The sequence below is a fragment of the Eschrichtius robustus genome, chromosome 7, assembly GCF_028021215.1.
Source record: "Eschrichtius robustus isolate mEscRob2 chromosome 7, mEscRob2.pri, whole genome shotgun sequence".
NCBI lineage: Eukaryota > Metazoa > Chordata > Mammalia > Artiodactyla > Eschrichtiidae > Eschrichtius > Eschrichtius robustus.
The window spans coordinates 84,254,342-84,272,338 of record NC_090830.1 but is presented as its reverse complement, the minus strand read 5'-3'; the positions used below and the strand labels follow the sequence as shown (position 1 = coordinate 84,272,338).

At 46.8% G+C, this 17,997-nt stretch overlaps 1 protein-coding gene across 2 annotated transcripts in view; it reads right to left on the bottom strand.

Annotated features, from left to right (window-relative positions):
• Positions 1 to 17,997, bottom strand: part of SH2D4B (SH2 domain containing 4B) — an 80,048-nt gene that overhangs the window by 3,113 nt on the left and 58,938 nt on the right. For both annotated transcript variants that reach the window (XR_011074493.1, XM_068547996.1), the window contains exon 7: positions 3,099 to 3,319. Coding sequence is in view for 1 of the 2 variants with exons in the window: in XM_068547996.1 (XP_068404097.1) it covers positions 3,099 to 3,319 (221 nt within the window). In the remaining variant the exon portion in view is untranslated. The remainder of the gene's footprint in view (positions 1 to 3,098; positions 3,320 to 17,997) is intronic.

Genomic DNA, 17,997 nt, shown 5'->3' with positions numbered 1-17,997 from the left:
ACAGGAATTTCAAAGTTCAAAGATCCCCTCAAAGCCCCCAATTTATAAACATTTAAGGAAGATCATAACCATAAAAGAAAGATGCCAAACTCAACAATCGAAATGACTCCCAAGAAAATATCAGGTTTATAAAACAAACAGAAAGAGTCTTTAAGAGATGCGTATTAACCTCCTCACTGGAATAAGAAGATAAATCATCCATGAAACAAGAATGGACTATTATAAAATAAAAGAACCAGTTAAAAAACCTGGAAATGAAAGGGATGCCCATTTAAGTTAAAAAAATTTTTTCAGTAGAAGACCTGGAGAGCAGAATGGACGTAACTAAAGAGCAATTTAGTCGCCAGAAGAATTGACACATCAATAAGAAAGAGACATCTAAGTAGAAAAATGGACAAAAGACATTAACAGACAATTCACAGAAGAAATCCAACTGGCCATTAAACATATGAAAAAATCCTCAGCATCAGTGGTAATCAGAGGAATGCAAGCTAAACAACAGTGAGATACACTGTCTGCCCATCTTATGGGAAAAATTTTAAATGACTGATAATCCCCAGTATTGGCAGCAGTGTGGGGAAACAGCCTCATATAGTTTTGGAAGAAGCATGAATTGGCGCTACATTTCTGGAGGGCAATCTGGCCGATCTTTTCAAAATAAAATGTGCTTAGTCTTCTATCCAGCAATTCCAGTTTGAGGGATCCATCCTAGAGAAAGACTTGCACATGTGCCCAAAGTGACACGTGCAAGCAAGTCTCTGCAGCACTGTCTGTGATCACGAAAACCTGGAAGCTACATAAGTGACAAGCAAGAGGACGATGGATACCGAAATTGTAAGATACATCCATACCAAGGATGCGGTGCATGCATGGACATGAAAAGATCCCACAGACGTATTTCAATAACAGCCAGCATGTCCTGATAGCTTACAAATGTCAGGTATATTGTTTTAGTGCTTTACACAGTGATATCTTATTGAAACCTCCCAGTGACCCTGAGAGGTGAGTACTATTCTTAAACCTACCTTACTGAGGAGGAAACTAAGGTCCCAAATTTGAACAGTTGCCCAAAGTCACACACAGTAATGAAGTTGGGATTTAAAACTTGGCAGCCCGATTTCAGGGACCATGCTTTCAAAAAATACATTCTATGATATATTAAGCAAGTTTTAAAAAATCCAATTGCTAAGCTCTTGGTAAAGGATTATCCAATTTGTGTGAAAAATAACAAAACTATGGACATAAATTTTGTTATATACATAACAAAAAAATTCATGTACATAAATTTCTACATTAATGCCCAGGAAATACCTGGATAGGGATACAGCAGACTGGTAATTCAAGATGGAGGATAAAAATGGGGGTTTTGAAATGAACAAGACTTTCGCTTTGTATTGTATTTGATTTTTCTTAGAATGTAATCATAAATTAATTGTGTAATTAAAATGTTAATTTATAAAAGCTGACCACCAGATCTCCACAGGGGCATAGACAAGATCTCTCTTTAGTGTTAGAAACTCAGTTGCCAGCCTCAGACCCTGCATTTGGGAGAGGGTAAAGACCTCCAAAGACATCTGGTCTAGCCTTCCTATGCAGGAACCTGTCCATAGCATCTCTGAGAGACGGACACTCACCCTTCCAGGGACAAGGAGATCATCACTGCTCAAAGCAGCTTGTACTGGACAGAGAGAGCACACAGCGTGGTTTAGAGGAACAAGCATAAGCTTTAGAGGCAGACAGCCTGGCGCTTATCTCGTGGATCTAGCTGGTACCAGCCATGAAAACTTAGACAAGTTACTCAAACTCCCTGACCTTGGTTTCCTGATCTATGAAATGGGACTAATATGCCTCCCTCCCAGAACCATGGTGAAGATTAAATGAGAACATGGATGAGAGCTACAGGCACAGCGATCGACACAGAGAAGGTACCAATATCCACACACCCCTCCTTCTTCTTTCCTATAGTTGTTAGAAGGCTCTTCCTGATGCAAGTAGAAATCTGCCTTGATCCTGGTTAGCCTAGTTTTTCTGAGCAGTCCTCTCCTCTCAGCATCTAGGTATTTGTAATTGGGTGGTTTTCTATGTGCTTTACTTATAAGTTCAAGTTAAGAGCTGCCCTAGAGCCCTGGGGACATCCATGAAGAAAAAGTAATACAAATCCAAGAGTCTCTATTATAGCAAAAGCCCAGTGAGGCAGTCAAGTAATTCTGTGAACATTTCTACGCCTGCAAAGCTCAGGGAGATGGGGGACCCCTGAGCTGCCACAGCTCTGTCTCCCGGGATCCTGAGCCCCACCCTTCCGGGTCACCGAGCTTCACCTCTGGCTTTCTCCCAGTTACTACTAATGCCAACAGCCACGTTAACACAAAAGTGGTTTCTTTCTATAGACATCGTTTGGAAGAAAACATCTTTCGCAATGTGAGGTCCACGACAGGGGAACAAATAACAAAAAGAGTTGTGGGAAACAAGAACATGCATACCACTTCACAGTCACAGGGCGCTGTTAGGTACATCCCCCCGTTTAACACTCACAGGATCTGAGTTAAGTATTATTTACATCCATTTGCCCAGTTAGCAAACTAAAGCTCGGTGAGACTAAGGAAGCTGCCTGAGGTCACACACACACTAAATGGCAAAGCTATAGTTGGAACAAGAGGCATTGTAACTGAAAAGCTTCTCTAACCACAGGGTTGCCTGCCCAGCTTCAGCTAACTGGACGAAGCTGTCGGAGGCCTGCCTAGAATGTCCTCAAGAGGGACACCCTGGAAAAAGCTGGGGGTCAGACATGGGCTTGGACAGAAGGCAGGTCAACCAGCCCCTAAGTGTTGACAGTAGGGAGCTCTCAGGTACTCAAGGTGAGAAGCGGCTTGGAGACGAGGGTTGGAGGTGCCCGCATGAGTAGAGGGTCAGCCAGAGAAGAGCAGTGGCCCCAGAGCCTGGTCTAGACAACCTCTTGTCTCTTCTACCAGCACGGTCTAGATCCCTGTGACCCTAAGGACCTTCTGGGGCTGCTTGCTCACTCTCCATCCCCATCTCTTAGAATGCCCACAGCCTGCCTCTCCCTGCCCACCCCGCATCAGCACCCCTAAGAGGGATACCTTGTGGAAATCAATGAGATCCGTGAGCGTTGCATGGCGATTGGGGTCCACTCCCAAGAAGCTGTAAAAATCCGCAGAGGCATCCACAAGAAAATGCTTGAACCCTTTCTGCAGGCGGTAGGAGAGGGTGTAACCCCAGATTTTCTCACTGACCCGGACCAGAAATGCACCCTCAGTCATATTCTCAAGGAGATCTTCGGCATCTTCTCGGCTGATAATTCCTGTTTTTAAAAAAAAAAGAAAAAAAGAAAAAAGTCAGCAGATTCTGCAACCCCTTCCCCAGCCAGCCACCCTCCCTAGATCATTCCTGCCCCTCAGCCTTGGTCAAAGGTCTAGAGAAGGGAGGGGCCTCAGGAGCTGTCCAGCACTTGACTTATTCTACTGAGGAGACACCTTGGCCCAGAGCAACTAGCAGTGAGCCTGGGGGCAGAGCTGCTACTCGGACCCCAATTTAGCACGCTTTCCCCCAAATTAAGCCACACTAATTTGGATTAATTGGGTAAAATTGGGTAAGCAAAGAATTAGTAATGAGCTGGAATTATAGCATCTATCGATTACAAATACAAGTCAACAAGAATTGCCCTGTGGAGAGCCTTAAGAGTACTGCTTTAATGACCAGACCAGAATGACTTACGATTACTGCCTCAGTTATCTCTCTGGTACCCATGAGTGAGCACCTGAAAACAGTATTTCCTCTTAAGAAGTAAAAAGACTTCCTCTGTCTACCTGTGGACACCAGGCAAACAGTTTCTTAATAGGCGCACATAATTAAGCTCCACTTCAGCTCAAAGAACAAAACGTTCTCAGGTTCTGCAGTCCTACACAATGTGGTTTCACCACAGTATGAGAGTCAGGTCTGGCCTTGGAGGTGTTTGTACGTCAGTGTCAATCCCCCAAAAGGCTCTTCAGGAGCCACTCTCCTCTAGGGAGTGAACGAGAGGCCATGTGTCTGGTAGGTCAGGCTCTGGAGGGGGCAGCGGTGGGAAGAGGAGGGGGAGTCAGGAGACCTCGATGACCTGCCCACCTCTGCCCTCACCTGTGTATGGGACCTTCAGCCAAGCCCTCAACTTCCCCCGTGTCCTTTGATGTTTAAGTGACAATCTTAACCTACCTACTTCAAGGGTGCATTACGACTTTCAAGTGAGACCAAGAATTGAAAATAATTGCATAAACAGAAGAGCTATAGAAATGTGGGCTCCTGCTCTCATCTGTTATTTGGGGGAAAGGTAAATTGCAGCACAATGTCCTCTTACACACCCACCTGTTTACCATCTACATTCATTCAGCAGGATTATTTATTGCCAGTCACATAGCAGAGGGTAGAAGGTAGATGGGCTGCTCATCACCATGACCCTGAAGGCACTGCACGCTGTGACCTCCCCCCACTGCACCCCTGGTGCCATTGCCATGCTTCACTCTAGGGACACTCCCTTCCCATGTCTTTCCTACTTAACAGGAGGTGTGGCAGGACTTCCTTGTGCCCAAAGCGGAGGACACAGAAGCAACCACACTGTCACATGTCCCCCTTTTAAGACAGCCAACACAAATGGGGGCCACCTCTTTCCTCCTTGCCAAGGACTTATCAAGAGGCAATCAAGCCAGCCACGCCCTCCCCAACCAGGCTGTATAAGCAGAAAACCAGGGAGAGAGAAGGAGAGAAGAGGGTGGGAAGCACTCCCACCGCAGGGTGCCCGAAGAATCACACATACATACCATGCGGGAGGGAGAATGCTCCTTGGATGGCCTTGGTGGGTTCAGCCAGAGAAGCAGGGACAGCCAAAAGAGGACCAACCGAAAGGGCACGCCCAGGATTTGTCAGAAGACTCAGCAGTGTCCCTCACCCACCTCCCGGGCCCAATACCAGAGGACCTAGACCCTAAAGGTGTCCAGGGCAAGGAGGTAAGTAAGGGGAAACAGAGACTGAGCCAAGGGCTGGGAGGAAGAAGGACCAGAAGATGTCACCTCTGTCCCAACTCCAAGTACCTCAAGCTGAAGCCCAGCCTAGACTTGGGAGTTGGAGAGGAGGGGAGTGTTACAATGGGTGGGAGACTGAACAAACTTAAATATGACTTGACTTTTTAATATGCAAAAGTGACCAGTAACCCCAAAATGACAATGCCATGCATCTCTGCCATCTAAAACCCTTGAAGGGCTTCCCACTGACCTCCGTCTGGCAGAGTCTGGCTCAGGAACAATGGACACCGAGCTGTGAATGCCCGATCTGTCCCAGCTGACCCTGAATCCTCATTGAAGGATTCCTCTTTTCTCGCAGGAATCACAGGCTGCTGGTCACCTACACTCTACCTTTGTGTGGGTTAGAAAAAGATGTCCCTCTGGGTGGTTGAACTAGAAAAAGGTGCCTCTCTGGGCCAACATGGCTAAGCTCACTTTTCTGTATTTCAATCCGTTCTCCCCCAAACTAGCCCCCTTGGCTTCCCTTTATTCAGTGTACAACTTGCTTAACTCCATCAGGAAATCATTTTTGTCCCAGGAGGCTGCTAGAACGTCCCACCTTTGGACTTTCATAATCTTCTGTCCAGACTCTACGGTATATTAGTAAAGTGGCTGGGAATAGCTCAAGGACAGAGCCTGTGATGGCCGTGGGAGTGTCCTGCTCAGCCTCCCTTACAGAGAGACCCTGCTTCAACGAGCAGCAATGCTGGTGAGCTGACAGCCTCCAGCTGCTGGCCCTTCAGGATCCACTGTGCACAGGGGGTACTCTGTGCCTGACTCGGGCAAGGGGTACGATGACGGAGCCCATGGGGTACCAGAGCTGCCATGCCTACCCGACGTGGGACTCCTCTAGCAAGTAGTCTTTCCTCAGGGGCTCCCCATCAGCCTGACCAAGATGTTCTCTGAGCTGCACTCCCATATCAGGCTCTTCCTCCCAATAATCTGTCCTTCCTTCCCTCTGCTCCTTCACAGGTGTCAGACCTGTACCATGTTCAGAAGACTCTCCCCATCTGTCCTGCTCTGTCTCCCCTTTATCCTTCACAGACATTTCCTCCAATAAAGCTCTTGGACTTCTGCTTCTGGAAGACCTGAACAGACACAGAAATCTTATCTTTGTATTCCAAGTGCCTGGAATGTTGGGGGCTTGTCTGGAGCAGTGATCATGCACATGGGCTAAAATCACAGCTCAAGGACTTGATCAATAGGTGGCCTTGGGCAGGTCACTTAAGCCCCTCTGAAACCCAGTTCAGTATCCTCATCTATTAAGTGGTACTGATTATAACACCTACATCATACGGTTGTTTGAGAATTCATTACGTTAAGGCATGAATGTGCTTATCACACATGTGAATGTGCCTGAGAACATAATGACTACCCGATACAATGTAACTCATTTGCACGGGATACACTGAGTACACTACACACATGCTAGTGTTGGATGTTACCTTGAGCTGGTAGCAGCAATGGTCATAGTACTGCCAAGCTGTGCTACCCACACCCCGCACACAGAGTCCTCTCCAACAGAGGCTGCTGAAGGTGACTTCCTCTGAAGGGGACCACTTGGGCCCCTGGGCCCCAGCCTGGGATATTCCTGGGAGACTCTCCAGGTATCTCAAATAGTAAGCATCTGTCAACTCTGCCCCCTCTTCGATACCTACCTGGGAATCAAAATTGTAATTTGGCCCAAGACCAAAGGTGATACAGCCTCATAGTTCAGGATGGCAAAGAATTTCACAGAAAACCTGACTCCTAAGAGAATTAACTGGTGGCTGAGGGCCGTGCAGGATGATTGTGAGGAGAGGCTGTTAGGTTTTCCTGCCCCATTCACTCTGCTCTCCAGCGGTCTCTCTCTCCTGGATCACCTCGAAGCCAAGTGTACTAGGAATTAGCATTAATCATATCCCATCCCATCCCACCTCCTCTCTGAAATACTCTACAACCTCCTGGCCAAGGAAAGAGGGGAGGGCCTCACCTCACCACTTCTGGCTGGGGAGTGAGCTCACCGTTGGGATCACGGAAACTTTCTAACTCTGCTAATGACTAGGATCTTCTGCTGAGGGATATGGCCTTACCAGACGATGTTCCAGGGTAAGTTGCTCTGGAATGATTACAGGAGTATGCAGCTACACGTTCTTTCTGAGCCAATTCTCACCCCCAGACAATAGGAAATGTAGTTTTTCCTGTAGTTTTTCCAGAAACACTTTCTCTCCTTCCTTCCTTCCTCTTTTCCTTTTGCCTTCCTCCCTTCAATAAATATTTATCAAGAACTCTCGGGCTTCCCTGGTGGCGCAGTGGTTGAGAATCCGCCTGCCAATGCAGGGGACACGGGTTCGAGCCCTGGTCTGGGAAGATCCCACATGCCGCGGAGCAACTAGGCCCGTGCGCCACAACTACTGAGCCTGCGCGTCTGGAGCCTGTGCTCCGCAACAAGAGAGGCCGCGATAGTGAGAGGCCCGCGCACCGCGATGAAGAGTGGCCCCCACTTGCCGCAACTAGAGAAAGCCCTCGCACAGAAACGAAGACCCAACACAGCCAATAAATAAATAAATAAATAAAATTTAAAAAAAAAAAAAAAAAAGAACTCTCTAGGAACCAGGTCCCATGCTGGGCACCTGGGAGTCAGTATTAAATGAGAAAGAATTCCTGCCTTCCAGAATCTCTGATTCTGGACTGAAATCAAGATTAGCAGAATTTTTTTAAGGGCGGGGGTGGGGGGGGGGAGGGGTGGTGCTCGCTGTAACCGGTGGCGATAAAGGCTATAGGGCGTGGGCTCAGGGAGGCGACCCACCCAGCCCTGGAGCCCAGGGATAGAAGCGCCAGTTAGACTGAAAACAGAAAGGTTAAAACAGAGAGGCAAGGAAAGGAGGGCAGTTTGCAAAAGGAATGAGCACAGGATTCTTTGTGGCTGGAGGGAGGGCTAAAGTAGGAGCTGGGGGGAATTCCCTGGCAGTCCAGTGGTTAGGTCTCTGCACTTTCACTGCTGAGGGCGCCGGTTCAATCCCTGGTTGGGGAACTAAGATCCCGCAAGCTGCACAGCGCAGCCAAAAATCAACTTATTAATTATTTTAAAAAGTAGGAGCTGGGCAGCGGCAAGATGTGTAGAGGCTGGCAGGGGTCAGGCCCCAAAGTGCTCTCCATGCCATTAAAAAGGATTATGGACTTAATTCTGAGGGCAATGGGGAGCTACTGATCTTTCCTAAACAGAAGAATGTGAGAATGTTCAAGGGTGGAAAATGGATTGAAAGGTATGGGTTGGAGTCATACAAGCCAGGGATTTCAACTCACTAAGGGCTTTTTCACCTAAGTGTTGCTTCACAGCTCCCATTTCCACAGTTGTAACATTGGTATCCAGCTCCCAAGCCACTAGTCTACCAGAAACGGCTTCCATTTTGAGGCAGAAAGGCAAAAGGATACACCAAGGGTCACATGAGAAGCCTTCTATCAAAGCCAGCACTGGGCAGTATCTGGGGACTCAGTGGCCCTCATCTCATTTAGCCTTCCTAACAGCCCTACCATCGTCAGTTCCTAGCTGAGGACACTGAAGGTCAGCAAGAGAAGTGACTTACCCAAGGTCACAGAGCTATTAAGTGGTGGAGCCAGAATTTGAACTCAAATCCTCGGACTCCAAGTCCAGTGCTCTTTGCTCTACACCAAGTTATCTCATGCAGAGGACAGCAAGTGCTGTGAAAGACACAAGGAGGAGGAAATTAATGAGGCCTGTAGAAGTCAGGGCAGGATTTATAGAGGCAATGAAGGGGGATGGGAAGTGCACCTTGAAGGCTGGGTAGATGCTAGGTGAGCAGAAAGGAGTGACGAGGTGAAAGGAGAGAAGAAGGGGTAAGTGAGTGAAGCGTCACAGTGAAGACCAAGAATGACACAACCATGGGACATTTATATAAATGTGACATAAGTTTAATCTACGTCTCAGGAGGTTAAGAGACACGGAGAATGGAATGAAAGGTCTAACACATGTATAAGCTGAATCCCAAAAAAGAGAGAGGAGAATGAAGAGGAGGGAATATTTCAAGAGTGAATGCTGAGAATCAGTCAAAGACACATAACAGTGAAATGGCACAAAGCTACTCAATGTCTCATTTTGTCAATCAGAGAGAAAAGGCAAAGAATACAAAATTAAACTGACGGTTGACTTCTCCGTTGCAACAATAGAAGCCAGAGGACAATGAGATAATATTTTCAGAGTGCAGAGGACAAAATAATGGTGTTTAATGAAACTCTTTCAAGGTGAAGGGAAAAATAAAGACATCTTCAGAAAAAAAAAAATTTGAGATTTGACTACTAAGAAAATTCTAGAGGATATACTTCAATTAGAAGAAATATAATCCTAGACAGTGAATCTGAGATGCTAGAAGGAATGATGAGCATGGCTACTGTAGGTCAATTAAAAAATATATATTGACTTACATTAAAATTGTAAGTTCAACATTAGTGTATCTATAATTATAATTGGTAAAGTCAAGATTATACATGGTGTGAACAGAATGCTGTATAGAAACTATATGTAAATTATTTGTCAGCATTTCATGCAAGTGTGATTATTTTCTAAGGCCCTTCTAGCTCTGGTTTTATGAAATACGTGAATGTAGTATTTTCATCAATAAAGTTTAATACGCTAAGCATTAGTTTAAAATTTGAATGAGAACAATGTTAGGTAGATAAGAAGTTATTTACCACATGTTGTAATGATCATGTTTTGAATTTATTTCAATATGCAGTATTTGAAAAATGTCAATACGTAAAGAAAAGAAAATGAGTACAATTAAGTCAATATATTTTTAAAGCAATTTTTGTAATTTAGCAGACATTGCATCTTAATATAACTATTAAAATCGTGCCCTTGTGAAAAAAAATAAAAATAAAAATATATATTGGCTTACAAAATAATAATAATAATGGGTAATTTGAGGGTTTGAATAAGATAGAACTATAATACTGGACAACATCTTATCAGTTGAGAGAAGGGTGCTTGGAGTTTAAAAAATCTGTTTAGGAAGAGGGTAAAGATATATATTAACTTTATAATATATTAAGTACGCATGTTAAACCACCTGAATTAACCACTAAAAGATAGGCATTGTTGTTCTGTTGTTCTCCAAACAACAGAAGTGGGAAAGTGCAATGAGAAAAAAAAATTTTTTTTCAATGAAGTGTGAAACAAGCTAATAACTGAAAAATAAATACACTATAGTTCCATTTATATTAAATTGAAAAACTCACCAAGCTAAACACTCTAGTGTTTGGAGATCAATATATAAACAATACATGAAGCAAAGAAATGAAGGACAAAATACTGAGGATAGGGATCGTATCTGGTGGAAGGAAGAGGGCTGCCCTGGTGAGAAGCACACAGGGGCTTCCAAGGATTGGTGATGTTTCCACTCCTGAAGTTTTCATTCTGCCCTGCTTTTCACCAGGGTCAGCGGCAGAAGCAAACAGAGGTGTAACCTGGAAACTGAGGCAGAATCCCAGCATACAGATGGAGGCCCTTGATGGGGACTAAGGGGAACAGGGCACTGGACCTGAGCGGGCCCACAGGTCCCTGATGTGCCCAAGGCTTCTCGGGAGGTCAGAGGCAAGCCGACTAACTGCAGTGCCCTCCGTGGGGACACTGCCCAAAAAGACAGGGCCAAGGTCAGGGGACAGAGGCCCTTCAGGGCAGCAGCCCCCTTCCCCACGGTTGCATCAGGTGAGGGTGAAAGTACGCTGGCACAGCAAAGAAGCCCAGGCTCCCATCACCCCCGCATTAACATCACAGGCAGGAGTCTGCAGCCAGCACACCTGTGAAGTGAAGCCAGCTGCTCCTGACTCCTGTCTGTTACTGCACCTCGAGCACAATTCCCGAGCATTCTTCCTGCCGCCTCGCCTAATCATCTCCCTGGATTCCACGCAGATGCTCTCAAACGCCAACTACTCCACGTTCGCTATCAAAATATTCAATATTTGCTCCATCGGTGCTAACCGGTGGCAGCCCTAGGAAAGGAAAGGCACTTTAAGCATACTTGCAAAAGACCCTCTGCTCCAATGGACCCATAAATCCACATGTTAGCAAATCCTAAAGCAGACCCGGGATTCAGTACCCAACCCCTCCGCCACCTCCGTACCTCCATCCCTGAAATCGTTAGCTTGGAATTGAACCTCAGTAACCAAATGAGCTCCTTTTATTTCTGTTAGAGCTTCTCCCTGAAAAGAAAGGCAGGCAGGCCAGACAGGACGTTTTACTTTTTATGGGTCTCAATTTATCTGACATGCGTATTTCTTAAAGCTTTCACCAAAGCTACACCTCACCGGCCAACAACTCCTCCATTACCTTCCTCATTCAATTTTGTGACTTTCCTTTCTTATTGCCGTACTTTCCATTAAGGGGGCTGGAATTATTAATCGCTTCATTCTGGACAGTTTCTCAGAGCATCCTAAAGCCACAGAGATTGTGATGAATGAGTTCAAATGCCTTCATTTTTTATAACTCCAGATGAAATTTAGCCACAGTTAACTGCTGAGACAAGTGTTTCTCTGGACAAGCATCTTGGTTCCAGATATATTATGCACAAGAGGCCCCATTCCACGCCCATGACTGCCTGCTCCAAGCTGACATGCCAGGTTCAAATCACTGGTGCCGCTGTTCATGACATGGTTGCAACCACCCAGCAAAACGACTTCTGAAACTGGCTACACAAGGGTCCTGTGTAGCACTAACCTCAACTGGAAGCATAAATTCATTATTTGATTCATGCCAGTCTCGCTTACTGTGAGTTCCACTAGGCCAGTTATTTTCCTCGATATGGTGGACATCAATTGCTCTTGCCCACTCAGGACCATTTGCCCTTCTTCTGGCAAGAGAATGGTGAGCTTCCTTTGGGAGGCCACACCATCCCACTCGGTCTATACAGTTGCAATGGGATGGACTCGTCCCTGCTCTGGGGATGGTCGTGTGACTCAAGCCTAGCCAATCAGAGAGCTCATCCCTCTGCCCATGGTGACTGGTTCAGGAGTGGGCATGTGACCAAACCAGAGCCAACAAGGCAGAATATTGGGACTAATACCAGAAATTATTTGAGAGAAAAGTATGCCCTATCCTCTGCCGGATTTGAACCTAGGAGAATGAATGCACACATGCAACCACAGGCTGATGCATTGCTTGAGAATAAAAACAACATGGAGAGCAACAGAGTTGAGAGATGGAGAGAGGCCAGTTGCTAAAAACTTAAGCTCCCTGGATCAAGCGAAGCCTGAAGCTGGCCTGATGTTTGGGTTTTTCCAGTCACATAAGCCAATAAATTCTCTTTTGAGCATATCAGTACAATATTTTTTCTGTTAATTGCAAGTGAATGTAAGTGCCATGAGGGGAGGGAAGTTAGTTTTGTTCACCACCACATGCCCTGTACTTAGTACAGTGTCTCACAGACAACAGGAGCTTAATATGAATAATCAACAAATGATTTAACTGCCTTACACAGGGAGCCTGCTCCCTGGTGCCCCTGCCCAGGGAATTCAACAACCCCAAACTCTGACAACTCCCTGTTTTACTCCATTCACTGCATTTACTCCATGAGGACTCCATTTATTGCATTTATGGTGGAGACTGGGATAGCATCCTTCAGGAATTCTATGGGAGGTGGCCCCAGCTGCAGGAGGAGCAGACACTTGCCCCAGCCAAGAATAAGGCATGGCAGCTGCAACAGCTGGCCCCACGGCCCAGAGATGGCTGGATGTCTCCTAAAGGAACAGCCATCTCTTCATCCTCAAGGAGACATCCTGGACTGGGAAGGAACTGACTCTCCTGGGCACTGCGTGCCCCAGGGCGGTTTCTTAACCTTTGGAGCCTCTAGTTCCTTACGTTGAGATGGCAGCAAGGCCACAGTGCGTCACAGGTAGGAGCGTGGACTGTGGAGCCAGACCACCAGGGTTTGAATCCCACCACCCCCACTTACTAACAGTGAACCGCAGGCAAGTGGCCTCAGTTCTCTATGCCTCAGTTTCCTCATCTGTGAAATGGGGCTAATGCTAGTAGCAAGCACACAGTGTTATTATGAGCATCAAAGAAGTTAGGGCTTCCCTGGTGGCGCAGTGGTTGAGAATCTGCCTGCCAATGCAGGGGACACGGGTTCGAGCCCTGGTCTGGGAAGATCCCACGTGCCACGGAGCAACTGGGCCCGTGAGCCACAATTACTGAGCCTGCGCGTCTGGAGCCTGTGCTCCGCAACAAGAGAAGTCGCGATAGTGAGAGGCCCGCGCACCGCGATGAAGAGTGGTCCCCACCTGCCACAACTAGAGAAAGCCCTCGCACAGAGACGAAGACCCAACACAGTCATAAATAAATAAATAAATAAAATAAAAGAACGTGAATTTCTAAAAAAAAAAAAAAAAAAGAAGTTAAAGTATGTGATGTGCTTAGAAGAGGGCCCCACATACTGTAAGCACCATGGACCTAACTGCTAGTATTATTACCTCTTCCAGAAAGTTGTGCAAAGGGTAAATGAGATACTGGATGTTCGATATTTACTGGACACAAAGCTAGCACAAAGGAAATGGTCACTAAATTACCAGGTAAAACATAAAAGCCAGTGTGAGCCCACACATGAGGCCAACCAACCACACCTCGGGGATACAGACCAGTGCACACCTGACGGAGGAGCGGTACCAGGTCAGGTACCCCCTTCCCAGGGATGCCATCAGTCCAAGTGGTGCCTCTGGGCACCTCCAGATAGACACAGCCCCATGCAGAGGACACGGCCTGGAAGCAGGGAAGAAGGGGTTGGTGATAACTTCACGAGATCAGAGAAATTATAGAAAAATAAAAGTGCATTTTCTTTGTACACTTAAATAAACTTGAAATGTGGCTACAGAAATGTTGGTAATGCCTTACTGTCTGCAGGGGGCTGACAGTGTATTTGTGATGATTACAGGAGAAAACACACGTTAATTGCAAGCCACGTTGATCCCCTGCAGGAAGTGTTTCCAGGAGGTTGAATCCTAAAGCAGGGGACACCCTCCTGCCTCGTGCACTCCTGGGGGCTGATGTGGGGGACTGTGAATCACAACACCCAAAAGCAGCATCACTATTTTAAACGAAAGCTGTAAGCAAGTGACGCTGACATGTGAATGTAAACTAAACAGAAGGTAATTTGGGTCTAATAAACTTTTAATAATTAAGCATAAGTGTTACATAAGTCATTTCCAGAAAGCTCCTCAACTACTGTAGTGACCGTACTTTATTCTCTAGCAAATGTCAAAGCCGCCATATTTGTTTCTCAGATAAACAGAGAAAGAAGAGCTCACAGTGGGAAGGTGGGGGGAGAAAAGTCATGTAATCTGATCTAATCCCCATCAGACTGGACAACCCACGCTTTCACTGTCTTGACTGAAGAGCCATCTGGCCTCTGTTTACACATCCCAGCAGTGGGTGCTCCCAGCTCCTGGAGGTAGTTTATTCCATCTCAGAACAGCTAACTGCTAAAAAGATGATCAGACTGAACCAAAGTCAGCACCTTGTGATTTGATTTTCACCAGGTGCTCCATTTCTTGAGGCCACTGACCTTGAGGACATTAGTGGTTTGAAGACAGCAGCTGTGCCACCCACCCCAAGTCTTCCACCTCAACCCCATGCCTGTCATGACAAAAATGTGAGGCCAAGGGCTCTGGCATGAGCTGGAGCCCTGGGTGCCAGGGCTGGGATGAGCTGGGGGCTGGGGATTGGTGGGAAAGTAGCCTACAGGTCCCAGAGCAAAAAAAACCTAAAGGCAGTTTCCTGGGTCTAACCTATGATAGAAACTTCCCGGAGTTAGCAAGGTAGGAGGAACCTCTTGTAACCACCAGAAATATGATGAGACTGTCAGAAGTATATTAAATCAATTACATCAACAGAAATCAAGTTGATTGTCACTCTGTGCTTCTATTCAATCCCGATAGAAAATAAAAAATCACTTCTATCAAATCCAAGCCATCTAGGTCCCCCAACCCCTGTCCCTTCCCACACAGTTTAGTTACCCACACCTGTGCATCAGAAAACAATCTCAGCAAAACATCCAAACTAAAAGTGTTAGGTAGACAAGACACAAAGGGTCTGAAATCAGAAACATGGAATTATAGAGAGCAGAAAGGAAAGAGTTACAATCTTGGGGACACCATTACAGTCAATGCTTTCCTAAAGCAAAAAAATAATTTCGCTCTTCTCTGTAATCTTTTTTTGATACCCTATAGCCAGTGCACAATCCTTTTAAAAAAGAAGGAAAAAGATTCCTTTATTTCTTAGTTGGAACAGCTTAAACAAGAACTTAAGAGAAAAGTAGGTCAACTGACCTACTTTTTTTATTCTTTAGAAATGTTTGCATTTGGGATCAGATTTGGTGGAAATTTTCCATTCCAAATTCTGCTCAGGAAAGGAAAATTAGCAATCTGACTTGACGAGATGGATCGTGACATGCTAACCGTCCTTCCAAATGACCCATGTGTTACCCCTCACAGCTTTTAAAAAAATTTCAAGATGGGTATCATATTTATAATGAAAAAAATTCAGACTTTTACTTTTTTGTGGGGAAGGCTAAATATGTACCATCTTCCTTTTGTGAACAGTCATTTGATGTCATCTTTCTCTTTACTTCCAAGTGATAGCAGTGGCATACCCTAAGGGTATGAAGCCACATTTACATGCTTCAAATCCCAGTATGCATCTCCAAAGGCTACCATGTTTATTTATTCCATATAACAAGTGGAAGCATTTACTGCAAGTTCTAAACACTTTATAAATATTATACATGTAACCCTTATAACACCACCACTACTTTCTCTTACCCCTGGTTTCTTCAGTCCTTGCTTCACATGGATTTGGTGCCTGGGTCCACACCACCCGGGTCCCCCACTCTGGCTGCCACCTCTCAACAGGTTCCAAAGCCTCACGTAGTTTCCTATCCTTCCACTGATCTTGAAAGCCGAGGACAAGAGCCTAACTGGCTCACTCCCTCCATCGCAGCCCCAGACACTCTAGCTCCTGAGAGTGACCCCAAAGACCAAACAGGGCACTCCCAGATTTTCCCTCAAGCTGGGCCAGGAGACCAGTGGCAGCTCTGCTCTGGAAGGCCCACGGATTGAGGAGGGGTGAGATTTAAAAGAAAGAACTCGGGCCGTGCGTAACAGAAGTTCAAGTGAATATACAGTAAGAGATTGTGAATCCAGAGGAGGCACTTTTTCGCCCCAATCTCCCTGCCTGGCTAGCGGCATATTCAAGGGGCCACCAGAATGGAGGAAGAAAAACTGGGGTCCAGAAGCCCTGCATCTTGTCCCAGCTCCCGTGCTTCCTGCTGGGTGAATAAGGGTGATTTCTCAAGCTTTCTGGTCATCAGCGTCATCATCTGTAAAGGGCTAACCATGACCAGCTCAAGGAGAGGTTGAGAGTACCTGTGAGCTGGTGCACGTCAAACCGCTCCGCACGTCTACACAGCCAGGCAAACACGCAAGACTTCACGTGTGCTGTCCCAGGGCATGCAGTTGTGGGGGACCGGGGTGGGGGGCGCAGCGAGCGAGACCCCATTCCCACTCAGCCCCGGCCTCCCCAGGCACAATCCTTCCCACCTCCTAGGGGCAGCCGCCCTGCAGGACTCCCGGAAGGGTCATCCAGATGGGGTGCCCACTGCTGTGCCTCAGTTCCTGGACCACAAACAACATCACTAACAGAGACACAAATAAGGCGAAGAAGCACAACAGTCACTGGGAGAAGAACACCTCACTCCACAGCCCGCAGACTCCCGCCCGGGCGCCTGCTCTGTGGCCAGCCTCACACCCTGGCCAGCCTTCCCCATTCTCTTGACCGCCTGACAAAACTTTGGAGGTCCTGGGGCAATGCCAGCAGAATCACACTGCATCCCAGATGCTAGGGAGAGAAAGCTCTCAAGGGCCGTCGGGCCACCCATCTGAGGAGTCCAATAGCCATCCTGCTGCCCAATAATAGCTGCAACCATCTTTCTTCTATTGAAGTGAAATGTGTCTCTTTAGAACTCCCAGCCCCCAAGCCCCTTTAATAATCTCCCTTTCTCCAGACAGGACTCCAGAGATTGGGGAGTAGTGGCTCTCTTCCCCCCTTTTGCAAGACAAACATTTCCCCAAATAATCACTAAAAATGACTGCTATGACTTCTACATCCTCCCCCCCCGCCCCGGCCCCCTTCAAAGACATTCGGATGCGCTGTGGTCACGAGCAAGGTGGACAAGGAGGCCGAAGGGAGGGACCCGTCCTAGAACCCTGCAGCCCTGGGACCTTCAACACTCCTCTCCTCCACGTGTGCCCTGAAGTCGCAGCATGGGAAGGTAGGAAGCAGTGCCCATTCCACTTAGGAGCTCTGCTTTGCACGGAAAGCCACCCCCAGCTGCTGGACCCCCGCAGGCTGCACCACCTACATGGTGCTTGTCAGAAAAGGCGTGATGTGAACACCCCACCTGAATGCAGGACAGGCCATCAGGAGATCCACTCCGGAGCCCCAGCTCCACCATCCACTGCGCAGCCGCAGTCCCCGCCAAGCCCTACAGTCGCAGACAGCCAGTGGGTTGCTGCCAGGACAATGAACCACGGACCAAGTGTGACTGTTTTCTAGACTGTTGTCTTTTCTCAGGAAAAGAAATGGGTTCTGACTGAGCCAGTGTTCAGACAGGGGGTATTCTTAATAGTTTTAGATACATGTTGAAGTCCAAAAATAGATATTTTTTTCCCCCCAAAGCCAAGCTTATATGCACTAGCTTTTCTCAGGAGTAATTTTGTATACCAGAAGTCTGGAACATAATAATGAACCGAGGAGAAACGAGGAATGACTTTAGCATTTTCTCTCTCTTTTTAACAGTGGGGACTTTATCAAGAACCCCATGGTCCCCGCGGGAAGCCAGTTCCTCCTTCCCTCCCGCTCTGTGCTCTGAGCCCACTTCCCCAAACTGTCTCCCCAGGGAGG